General features: G+C 32.5%; 1 protein-coding gene across 1 annotated transcript in view; it reads left to right on the top strand.

Moving 5' to 3' along the window:
- The window catches only part of MS3_00007910 (uncharacterized protein), a 73,638-nt gene that overhangs the window by 37,348 nt on the left and 22,474 nt on the right, over positions 1-13,816 (top strand). The window contains exons 3-5 of the mRNA XM_051216250.1: positions 621-1,319; positions 6,284-6,326; positions 12,514-13,522. Of these exons, the coding sequence (XP_051066820.1) occupies positions 621-1,319; positions 6,284-6,326; positions 12,514-13,522 (1,751 nt within the window). The remainder of the gene's footprint in view (positions 1-620; positions 1,320-6,283; positions 6,327-12,513; positions 13,523-13,816) is intronic.

Raw genomic sequence — 13,816 nt, 5'->3', positions numbered from 1 at the left:
CTGAAAACATAGTAAGTGTGATTGAATGATATTTTTCTTTTAGATTCGCCAGAAGACTAGCGATAATAACTATAATGTATTGAGGTTATCTTTGTTATAGTGCATTCACTGAACAACTGAATAACTTTACAAATGAGTACAATCGTTCAGCACTGACTTGTTAAATGGTTGGAGATAGTTGATGGGAAATCCTGGGACTAGGTTTCTTGCTAATAGTTGATACTTTTCAGCAAGACTTACTTGTAGTCTTGAATAAATTCGAAAGGTTATGTAGAGGTCATGGCTAATGAGTCATTGAAAGTATTATAAATTTACTAAGCCAATAAAGTCAATAATAGTTATTGTAAAAACGGTTAGCTCGAAGGAAGCAGAATAAATTTAGTTGTTTCTAAAATTACTTAATAACTTGGAAAATTTTCAGGTTTAGTTCGCTTAATGTATTACGTATAATAATGATATCTTGATACTTAAAAATGTACTGACCTTCAATTGTTTAGTCTTAGGTGCAAATCAATAAGTTCTTTAAATCCTTTTCATCATTATGCATATTTTTAAATTTAAACATTGAAATTCAATGTAAATTCTATTCTATTCCTTCCCTCTTTTTCTCTACCTTTCAGTCACAGACATCTACATCAAATGATTTACTTCGTCATCGCCGACATCATCACCATCATCATAATCATAGTCACTACCACTTTAATAATATTCATCAACATCCAGCATTGTGTGCTTATAAATCGCATTGTGATACCAATCATATGTCGTCTACCATACATTTATCACCGAATCACGAAAAAGATACCAAGTCAATAGTAAATACTACTATTACTGATGGTATTAGTAAACTTTCTTCCATACAGCCTAATAATAATAGTAATGGTAATAGTAATAAGCATTATCATCATCGTTCATATGAAGTAAACAATAGTACTAGTCTTCATGAAGAAACTAATCATAATGATGTTCACTATCGAGATGATGAAACTCCCACTCCTCCTCTTCATCATCATAATCCTTATTGTTTTACACTTAATCTATCAACTCATACAATTGCAACATCAAATTCTCCTATTGATAACACGTTGATATCTTCAAATCGGTCTCATCATCATAGTCATAATCATTCCTCATTGACTACAATGCCTAAAAAAGAACATAGGTATTCACAAGAAAGTATTCAATCCCCACCGGAATATACTTCAATGATAAGTCCAAAAAATCATTCTATTGGAAATAATATTACATCTTCATCATCACCACCACCACAAGATTATCGTTCAATGTCGGTACCAGGGATATGGAGTTCGCGAACCAAGGTAATTTATTGTTCTCTCTCTCTCTCTCCATATATATATATATATATATATATATATATATATATATATAAAATTTATTTCAACGCATAGATATTGGTACAAGGAGGCACCAAATACATATACGCCATACAAATCTCATTCGATATGTATGAGGGCTGTGATACTGCCCGGGTGCCCAAACCGAAGCACGTGGTTTTCTTAGGGGTCACTCCCCGAGCCTTCGACCTGAAGGTCTGATCCACAAGGCAGTGGAGCATCGTGAGGAGATGCAGTCCCGTGGTACTCGGTAAACAACGATTGATTCATACGCCATTTGTTCCCTCAGGATACTGGGACCCATGTGCACCATTGGTTTGGAATCCGGTTAAAGCGCCGGACATTCGCTTTTCGTCCTCTCATTTTCGTAAACAACACCCTCTCCACGAGAACGTTTAAAATGATGATGAGAAATCATCTTTTGCAATTATGAGGTGAAAATGATAGTGTTATACGTATCAAATATCTAATTCTGTTTCTTTAGCTTGTGTGTGATAGGCGAATCTACACTACCACAGATCTTGACTGTTAACCTTGAATCCTGAAACAAACCTGATAACACTACAGTTTATGAAGGAAGCAATAATATAACACTTCTAATACTCCTTGAGCGAATTTCATTTATCTATTCAGGCATAACATTTTTATTTGCACCGATCTCCCTTTTGAAGATATTCTCCTCTTTTTAAATTATTTCTCATATCCCCTTGATTTTGTTCATGGTCGTTTCTAGTATTAATTCATTTGATTCAACCCCTCTACTATTATTAATTTTCTTACTTCATTTACACTATAATTTATTGTTGACTTATTAATTTTACAATGCTTTAATGTGAACACCCATAATCTTTTCTTGTTATTGTTTACAATACGTAATCTTTCTATAACATCATGTTTATTCATTGCTTATATGAGTTCATGGAATGAATGTTTAAAATTTCGTTGTAAAGAGATCCCTTCGCTGATCTCGGTGTTTTTAAATGTCTGAAAAGTAAAAAAACGTTATTGTTGAACAAGGTGAATGTTTATTAACTCAGTGCTTGACATTACCACTACCATTTTATTTCGATTTGGTTTAAAGTCGTGTTTTAATTCATTTGATCTTTTCTGGCGTTTTTACTACTTTTTCGTTTTCATTTCTATTCTCTTTTCTTCCTTCCTTTTTTCCCTATATTCCTAAACAAAATAGAACTATGATTTATGTGTGCGTGCGCATTTTCACGATACCTTATTCTTTATAAGCTTGAGATTATACCACATCAATAATATTGCTAAGCAATATTAGTGTTGTTTTGTTAGTTTTATTTCCGTTTGTTATTCGTCACCCTCTCCCCTACTTCCAACTTGTTGTTATTGCTATGTTTATCATCGTTTTATATCTCAAGGTCACGATGACTTGGTTATGTCGATTGCTAATAATATTAACAATAATTATTATGATTGACTACTTTGATCGTTTAACATGTGTTGGGCTTGTTAAACTGTAATATGTTTTTTTCGAGAATTTTTCAACTTTAATACTTCATATGCTGCGTCGTAGGTTTAAACTCTGTTCACTTTACTTCGATACAGAAAAGTGAATGGCGTTATTAAACCTCTCGAAGTCAAGTATATAAGTATGCACCTGGTAAATAAACTAAATCAATGCACCACAACACTCTACACATGACATAAGACAAGTATTTTCAATAGTTCAATATGTCATATTCCTGTTTGTGTATGCATATCAAAGTCATAATACTTGAAGATAGTTTTCGTCATTGACTGATATCAGTTCAAGAATTATTGAGCAACGGATGATCACTGAGACACAAATAGTGCGATTGTTTGTCCAAGGCAAAAATGTGTTTCCCGTGCAATGTCGCTTGGAGGTTCTTTTACTATCTTTATATTTTTTTATCACTTAGCCGTTGTATGGATTAATGATTTAGTGGATAACGCATTTCACTTTCAGTCTCTGAAATGTATACTCTTGAATTTTGTTTCACCTACTTTTGTCATCGATTCATGAAGTCATTGACCGTTGGTCTGAATTATGTAAGTAGATCAAGACTATTTGGTTGAACATCTACGGGGATAACCTTGGTCAGTAGCTGGAGATTTCAGGTGACATGGTCTAGAATCGGTCGCAATGTCGCGGATTTATCATCTCAGTCTTCTTTCATACACGACCTTTCCATTCTGTCTATTTGAACGGGATTCTCAATCAGGAGTCTCTCTCGTTATCATTATTACTGCATTATTTCTGTCGCTATGTCACTAGTTTCGTTAAGTTCATCTCGTCATAAAAAATCTGGTGTGGGGACTTGGGTTAACACACAATTGTTATACCCTAGGTGGATTATAATTAATTTGAAGGCGTATAGTATCACTGAGTTTTGCAAAAATTGTGTTTATGTGTATGTTGAGTACATGAATCTACAATTGTTTACTGAGTATTTAATGATTTTTATTCATTAGTTTATTCCCTTTACAATTTAAACTGTCTTTCAAAGAAACTTTTTTTCTTGTTCATTGTTTAAGGTAAACAAAATAGTTCACCCTAAATTAAGTTTTTTGTTAAAAAAATCAAGAAAGAAAAAGAGAACAGCTTCCCATTTCATTAATTTTTATTCTTTATGTAGCTTGACTGAATTAAGGCCAATCAACTTGTTAACTTATTCCATTGAAAACTTAATATTTACACTTCATTTTCGTTAAAAATTACAACTAAAGGAAACACTTGATGGTGTTGCCAATTTGTGAAATTATACATTTTTAAATAGTGATTAGCAGCAGCGAAACCTATGACGTGGATTTTACCGTAACTGGGACTTATCACCTAGTTGTACTAAGGTGGTGGTGACCTAATAGATTTAGTATAATAATTGGAAAGGGACTCGGACTTATTACACACGACTTGATAATAGGTGTGATTGGCACTGTATAAACTTTATATCTCACTGAGCCATGAAATAGAATAATATTAAACCTGACTGATTGTGAAGAATTTATTCTAGGGAAAAACACCACTTATTCATATACAGTTTCACTTTGCGGTGAACATTAGTTAAATTTAAATAACTATAACTATAAATCATAGTGAATGAATGCATGACAAGAATTATCCGTATACAGTAGTATATCATAATGAAATAATTAATAACTGAAATTATCCGAATACGCAATCAAACGTTATGTTAAACGGTTATCATCCTGTGTTGGTGACTTAGTGGTTAAGATGTTTGACTTTTAGCCACTAAGTCCCAAGTTCGAACCGCACTCTATCTACTTCAGTCTGGGCAACGGGGTTATATAGTGAGTCTTTATAATTAAAGTGTGGCTCATACCTATGTACTTGGTGAATTATTTAATTAAATTTTAAGAAACAGTCCTAAAAAATTCATGATCTCACTTTTTCGCTTTCTATCACAAACCAACGTTCTTATTTTACCACGCCGATATAAACTTGAACCCCAGTATTTATCATTTCAAACATCAATGTATTATTTGGTAAGCTATTGAATCCATAATTTTATTAGTTCGTTTAAAGTGTGTAATATATATCATTATTAGGAAGCGATTTTAAATTTTTCATTGTTAATATTTACTACTAAATTTGAACTTGTATCTACTTGTCCTGTGCATCCAGGCACTCGTTCAGAGATTCTAACCAAACTCTTGAATATGAATATTAGTAAGAATACAAACCCTCTCTTTTAATAGTATGAAAAATTAGTGATATCAGTGGTACTTGACCAGTGATATGACAGATTTAATTCGATTTAAAGTTATTATGAATAAAATCCTATATTACGTGGTTGATAGGAGCCCTTTACCTAGATTTTGCGCAGTTGACATATACTTATCAGCAGAGTACACCTACAGTCTTAGGGGAACTGATGTCTCCTGTTGGATTCGAGTCAACTTAGTTCGAAGTTTGGAAAGTTACTGCTGCATTTTTTCAGGCCTCTACTGCCCTCCTGTCTAGATTTTTTCACTGTCTACCTTCAATCACCTAGGGTTAATTTTTATCATATTCAACTTTAATTTGTTCATCAAATACCGTTATATTTTTAATTTCTGAATGAAGTTTCGTTTCTTATAATATCAAAGCAGTTTCATTTCTCTTTTTTTGTAAAATGAACAAACGTTTTCTTAGTGTAGGGTTTTTGAGATTGTTTGAATTTTGTTGAAATGATGAACCGAAGGTCCTTTGTCAGAGTCTCGCATGCGAATAGTGAATATAAACTGCTGAGACGTCTCATGCTAGGGCTGAACGGCCGTCCGGTGTTTCCAGGTTTTTAATGGTGAGCTAACACTGATCGGTTCGTGATCTATATCATAGTATGCTTTACATTTCTAGTTAGTGTTTGCTTAAACCAATATGAATTTGAAGCGTTACATATTATCATTCCGGTCCTATGTTGTGTGTTATTGAGTAACTTAAAAGTGTAATTATAACCTATTTACATTTTGTACTTTCTCATCACTAGTTCTGAGCAAATTGTTTGAACCTGAGTTCTTTTCCTCTCAGCGGGAATTAAATTACTTCCAGTGATACATTAAACCATTCTACAGATTAAGCGCTCTACTGGAGACTAAAAGTCCTGGGTTTGATCCCCTGTGGTGGTGTCGTGAATAATGCACTGCTGAGGGAAGAATACCATACTAGACCGAAACAGCCGTCCAGTACATCTAACTTTTCCATAGTGGTCTGTGATACAAACTAAAAAGAATTTTTATGTCATTTAGAGTAACAGGTAAAACAAGAAAAACAGGGTGAGGAAGCTATGGAGAGAGAGTGTGTGTGTGATTGAGAGCAGCATGTAAATTGAATTTTAATGCTGACATTTCTCTTTATTTATGTGTGCTTGTGTGAGCGTTGCACATTAAACTGATTTATGCATTTATTTTCTGTTTTCCTTCTTTTTCTTATTATATTTTAGCCGGATATTATTTCACCGCAAAAAACTGACAAGATAACATATGGTAAGTATAAAGAGTGAATACATAAATGATTGCGCTTATTCATACAATTCTTTTTTTTTGGGGGGGGGCAGAGAAGTGAACTAAAGGAATTATTTTTTTCGAGATTTGGTGTTTAGTAACTTAATTTTGTTTTTCAAATGTGTTAGCTGGTAAGTTTACATTTGAAATTGTACCGTACTCATGACTTAATGTTTAAAACCAACTCAACTACCAAAGACCACTGAGCTTTGAAATTGAGAAACCTTTCTATCTTTTGTTGTTTTCTTTTGCAGTTGTGTTTCATACATTGGCTTTTATACACAAAACGTCGTAACTTAAACCAAGTATACCCACTTGGATCACGTCATTTAGTAGTTGCGTTTACTAGGCTGTTCAATGTACAGTTTAGCATTTAGTAACAGACGAATTGTATAGTACCGTTCGAAGATTCTTCTTTCCCCCAACCCATAGGCTATTTGTTTTACAGTTGTGATAAATTTCAGAAAGTTTCCATATTTTAATTAATTACTGACTTAGTTAATCCATTTGTGGATTAATTTAACAAGTCACTTTTACGTGAAATATGCTTTGATGGTTTTGTCCATAGTGACAATAAAAGCTTCACGATTAAATAAATTCAACTCAAAAAACAAAATGCAATCAAAAGTATCCACTTGAGCTGAAATCATCTTAGTCATCTTCATAAAACCTTACAATCTATCGTTTGCCTAAGTACTGCAAAATTTAAATGCAATAATAGTTGATATATTTTTCAGTTTGTCTATCTTCTAAATAAATGGAAGATATTTGCATGAAGGTTCATCTAACGAATGTATATACTACATGGAAATGTCAGTAGACAGGAATTTGTTGGAATATGTCGTGTTTTATGTTATGAATTCCTTACCGTAACCAAATATATGTTGAATGTAACCAAGTATTATTAACATATGATTAATTTCTTGTTATCAACTATAATGGTTGTGGAATTTATCGTGGATAGTCAACTACCACTTATATTGAGGAAGTCACTATAGAAGTGGATCAAAAGCTATGAAAAATTCAGGGAAGGAGTTTTTTCATTGAATTTCCTCACTGAATTGTCTTTATTTTGTTTATTGACCCAATAAACTCAATGTTTCGTTTTTTGAAAGTTGCATAGATTGATAAGTTAATGACATCAATTAATCATCCACTTCGCGAAACAATACAGTTTTAGTTTTAATCTTTACAGAAAAGCTTACCCATCATTGATAAAATGAATTCTGACAAAGTAGTTCATTATCAGTTACATCTGCAATACAACCGAAAATTAATGTACTATGGATAATTGTTCTTTTTGACTAAATAAAAAGAAAAAATGAAATGTTCATAATGATCAGAGAAATACTTTTACAGTCTGATAAGTATTGTGTCTGTCTATAGAAGTTGATTTCACTAAGAGTGAAGAAAATGGAAAACAAGTGATTGACCATTGTGAATACCTCGATTAGTAAAAGGGACTCATCTGTTCATCAATTATAATTATTAGTTTTTCACTAAACACCACCTTCCTTGAGAAAGGTTGAACATTTAGAATATGGTTCAGAAAGACTAATTAGAAGGGAATGTATGAAGAAATACTGGAACTCAATATCTAGGGTAAAATTTAAAAAAATGCATCTGAGCCATATCACCTTAATTTATCACTGATCTCGATTATCGCGGTGACCTCAAAAAGGTAGTTTACATCTACTAACATGGTTTAGATCGACACTTATATGTTTTTGATTGAGATCATGAACCGATTGATGTTAGACCACCGCAATTGAAAACCTAGAAGCACTGGACGGCCGCTTCGTCCTATCGTGGGACTCCTCAGCAGTGTGCATCCACGATCCCACTCGCGGGATTCGAACCCAGGGCCTTCGGTCTCGCGTGCGAACGCTTAACAAACTGGACCACTGAGCCGGCATCCCATGGTGATAGTTTCTAACATCAACCAATCCACGGAATTGCGCGACCAACTTCCGTTGTACTGAGGTAGATACCTGTCTCTACCCGACAAGGATTATCTCCACTGGTCACGGCTTCTCACTAGAACTCCGAGAATTCCCTCACGAAGCTAGTCACTAGTGAGCACATGTTGATTACTAGTATAGGTGTTGTGGAGATTATTATGTTTTTGATTGAGATCATGAACCGATTGATGTTAGACGTGAACGTTGAGGTAGGCGTTGGTTAGGAATACAGTATATATACCTAAATCACCAATAATATTAAATTAAACAGTTTGTAATACATAATAAAGTTAGTATTAATTTTCACCACAAACTGTCATGAATTTAAAAATCGTTGAAAACTAGTGAGCACTGATAGTTGTCATTGTTCTAGCTTAAAACGTTTGTTTATTCTACACATTCTGTATCCTTCGAACCAGAGATCTTTATATCTTGCATCATTGAATTTGAACTGATCCATACTATTACCGACATCAGTTGATATGCTATGTAGTGCTACCATCATCCATGATATTTGTTTATTCTTTATAAAATGGTTATCAGTTCCATCAGTTATAACGGTTCTTAATAGTTTTAAAAACAACTTCACTTTTTTCTTACATTTATTTAGAAAATAAGTCACTTACACTTTAATAAATTTTGTACGCGTAACAGTCAATATTCTAACATGATGTGTGTATCTCCTCAGTGTCATTCGGAGTCCAACTAGTACTGCGAGTTATATTTTGTTTCTATGCCTAAAACTAATAAGACATTTTTTAAAATATTGATTTCATAGTAAATAGCAAGAGTTTGTAGCGCAGTACCTATTTAGGGTCCTCCTGATCATTGTAACCAATGGTGTTAGAGATTAAGTGATATGGTTAAGAATTGTTCGCAGTGCCATGAGTACATTCACCCTTTATCTTCCTTTAGATCTTAAGTCCTTAAATTTCCTATGCATTTAAAGAAAGAACAACTTTACTAACCAATATTTTCCTCTCGAAATGTACCTTAAAACGCTCATCTTTTCTATTCCCATTAATCCTGTTAATACTACTACTACCCTAGGATTTGCCCTGACAATTTCACTTCACTATGCTAATGAGATATGACAACTTGAGCCGATTTATATATGTTTAAGTTTCTATGTGGCGTTTGAGTGTTTGATTGTATTACAAACAATGGATACACATCCATTTTATAGTTGTTAACTGTAGTGAACAAATAAAAATATTTCATAATAATGTTAATGATAAAAGTAAGATTACATGAAAAAATTCTTCAAAAGAAAAGAAATTTAAAAGAGAACTACATTATGTACATATATACGTCAATGTACTACAGCAATTAATATGATATGGTAATTTATCATTATTATTATCATTATTATTATTATTATTATTATTATTATTATTATTATTAGCTTTGTCCAATATTATATTTTTGGTACTATATAGAATTCCCAGCACGAAGTATTTCAACAGGTTTACGTTTCTTATCTCTTGATCGATCCTGACGACAAATATTGAGTGATCACCAGTTAGATGTTAACAGTTCAGGAATCGACATCTGAATAATATGCATTATTTTTTATGCATATTGCTAGAAACCATGATGTATTCCATTGTGTTGTTTTGTAACTTGTATAGCGAAATGTCGTAAACTCTTCATAAACGCACTTGAATAGGCCATGCGATTAATCGACATAATTATGTGTTAAAACAAACAAACAAAAACAGACAACTTGTTGAATTATCTAGATGTTAGGAACAGGTAGTATAGATATTCAAGCGGGCTTCTGGATACTGAATGAAGTTATAAAACAGTAACAAAGAAAAATAACTCAAAAGCATATATCTCATCATCGCTAACAACTATAATCATGGTTCTCCATATCATTCATTATTATGATTATAACCATCTTCATCATTTAAGTACAAAGTATTATGATTTGTCTGGGTGTGTGTACGTATGTGAGTGAGTCCGTATGTTTCTTATTGTTTTTCTCGTTGGTGTTGTTATTATCTTCAGTGGTAATCATGAGTACATGACTGATCATGTGCGTGTTTGAAACAAACACAATATAATCAATCAATCATTTATTATTATTATTTATTGATCCATTGTTTTCTTAGGGAAATGTGTTTTGTTTTCATTCAATGCGTCTATTTATTAGTTAGTGTTTGAATATGTTTTGTTTCGATTATTCGTCCATTTATTCACATCTTTTTCTACTCTTTAGTTTGTCTTATTTTCATTATTATGTACATACAAAAAAGTTTAAATTATAACAGAAAAAACGACTAATTATTGAGAAATAGTTTCTTAATTCAGTCCCTTTACATATTTGTGTTAGTGTGTATGTATGCATTGTAACTATATAGACTCTTTTGATTTCTTCTTTCTCTTCATGTTTTTTTTTCTAGTTAGTTGTTAATATGTTATTGAATATTCGATGTAACTTATATACTTTGAACAATATTGTAAATAATAGGTAAATATTAGCAATATATACAATGGGATAGTCTATAACATTAACCTAATATCGATTAAAGATATGACTTAGTGTTTAAAGCAATTGACTTTCATTTATTAGATTGTTACAGTTTTAAATTATGCTCTTCATAGTTTTGTTTGGCTGACCAGTACCAGTTTTATTAGCTGTTATAATCTACTGCGATCAATAGTCGAAACGTTGACTGATTATGGATGAGAATCCGTGATAAATACAGTTATTCTTCAAATCATTGCAGACCTTGAGTTCCAGTATTGCTTTATGCATAGTTTTTCATCCATTCAGTCGTTCTTATTATCATTGTTATTACATTTCTTTGCTAATAATCTTGTGTTGTTAATGTAGTATGGCAGCTTGTGGTAATACACGTATCTACCAGTTTCTATTTTATTCATTATTGACTGATAGAGGCTCAAAGTGATATTTCTCTAAGTTCAAAATACATTTGTTAACTTGTGCTTGTTAAATGAGTTATTGAATCATAGATTTAGGTCCCAATTCATCATTTGCCCTGATTTGAATGCCTAGCTACCGTCGTTAATAATTCCCACATGCGAAATATACGTCTCATAACTGAATGGGTCACATAAATTTCTGAAAAGTCATAACTTTACTGTCATTCCGTAAGAACTATTTCCTCTGTTGTCAAATGCTGTTTTTTTTACCATAAAATAAAAAAATAACCATCCTGTAACTACAGCTTATTGCGTATTTCGGAGCTGTTGTATTCTCTGGGCTGGATAGTTCTATCGTGAAGGTTTCGTTTTCTTTCTATACAACGTCATTAGTACTTTTTAATGTGAAATACACTTCTGATAATTACTTCATAATATATGTGAATCTAGGCTTATATCTGGTGAATGATAGGTGATATATATATGAATTCTCATTACAATTTAGTTGATAAATTCTCTTGAGTAAAAAATCTCTTTAGATTATAGAATTTATCCTCTTATTCCCGGTAGTATCCATATATTTTGCCACTGCCATTGCGACCGTTAATAATTATAATTGATACGAACGAGCCGAGTACTGCAGTGGTGGGGAATAATTATTTCACATAATACATGAATAAAGGGGAAACTATGGTTGCTAACTCCAGAAATTTGGATCTTACCAGGCTACAGAATATCAAAAAATTGAAATTTAACATTTCACTGAAAAGAATTAATATTTTAAAGAAAAAAACCTCGCTATTACTATCCAAATGTTAAAAAAAATGGTTCAGACTGGTAGATTTATTTTGTGATGATAATAATTTTTTTTCCTTTTTCTGTTATGCACTGTTAATAGTCATGGACACACTAGTGGCTTGCTTTGAGATGCGATTCCTGGAATTTAGCTAAAATCAGTGACTAGTGAAGCTTAACCTTCTTGGATGTAAATCAGTTACCCACCGCAGGCGATGGAAGATGGTCTCTCAATATTGTAGACTGATTAAAGTTAAGCGTTTACAGTATTTGAACTTGATACTGAGGTTTCTGGTTTGGAATCCCGGATGTTGGGTCGTGGGTGAATAATGCTGAAGAGTCCTATACTGGGATAAATGATCACTCAGTGCTTCTAGGTTTTCAACGGTTGTCTAACTAAGATTAGTTTGTGATCTAAAAGCTATTAAAATGCATTACTCCTAGTTAGTAGTGAGTTTTTGGTTTTTCTAAATTCATTTTTTATTCATTTATTCACCTATTTATTGATATGATTTTTGTAGGTAACAGTTGTGATACTGATAGTGTTAAAATAATGCCAAAGATTTCTGTTCCATCTGAAAATCTTAAACGATCCGACTCAATCAATAGTAGTAAATCTCATTGTCATCAATTTAGTGTAGCCGCTCTAACTGATGAAGTTATGCATTCCTCTGCTCAATCAGAAGAATCCAAGTCACAACCTACTATTATATCCAAATCTCCAAAACATCCAAGTGGTAAAAAGCGAACTTACAGAAAATCAGAACAACGTGATATCGTAAATACCGTATCCGATAAATATTCACATCGTCGTAATGAATATGATAAATCTTTTGCGTATTCCAAATTTGACAATTCTACACGTGTAAACCGGTGCACAGGTGTAGATAACAATGGTAGCAATAAATCTTGGAATTCAGCAATTAACGATTCGTTAAAAGGAGCATTATACTTTCCTACAACTGTTGGTACGAATCATAATTGTGAACGAATACATGAAACGGTTTCAAAATATTCTCCAATGACCAATCATAATTTTAATTCGACACCATTTTCTTTACGTAATCCAGCTGATTCTCTTCCTGCTCATTCATATCTACCACCAAGAGGATTACAAGAACCTACAAGTTGTGGTTCACAGATCAGACCTCTGTCATCATCATCTGCACACGTAGCACCACCTTCAGTCCCATCATCAATATGCTCGAACTCATTTTTTTCACATCAAAATTTATTAAAACAGTTTATGGGTATTGATTCAGAAACTGCTAATCAATTACTCAATGATCCACGTTTTATGGAATTGTATGCGCTTACTATGGCTACTCTAAGTAATAATGTTGATGGTGTTCCTGACTCCATATTACCACCACCAGTGTCACGAATTTCTTTGCCTAATCATGCCAATACCATAATATCAACATCGGTTAACAGTGGTAATCAAAATAATAATTCTTGTAGTCGATTTAAAAATGGAAATACTGTAGGACATTTACGAACAACTGATCCTTCACAATTCGGAGAAACATCGTAAGTTGTTGTTCCAGTTTAATTTGCAACATTTAACTTCTTATGGATTTTTCATCTAGTTTTCCTTAAACATAAATGTTTTTAATTTAGCTTTACAATTAGCTATATACCATCACTGATACAATGTAGCAACTAATTTTTATAGCATGTTAATCAATTGCCTTAATTTTTTTTAGGTTTACATAATACTACTTAATTTAGTAAACTATTGGTTGATTCACTTAATCTTCGACATTTCATTATTCTCATAGTTTATGAATGATCAAAACTTGTATGTTTAATGATCCATTAACT

The sequence above is a fragment of the Schistosoma haematobium genome, chromosome 4 (genome assembly GCF_000699445.3).
Source record: "Schistosoma haematobium chromosome 4, whole genome shotgun sequence".
Lineage (NCBI taxonomy): Eukaryota > Metazoa > Platyhelminthes > Trematoda > Strigeidida > Schistosomatidae > Schistosoma > Schistosoma haematobium.
Note: the sequence above shows the minus strand (reverse complement) of the source record. Positions and strands in the feature narration are given on the sequence as shown.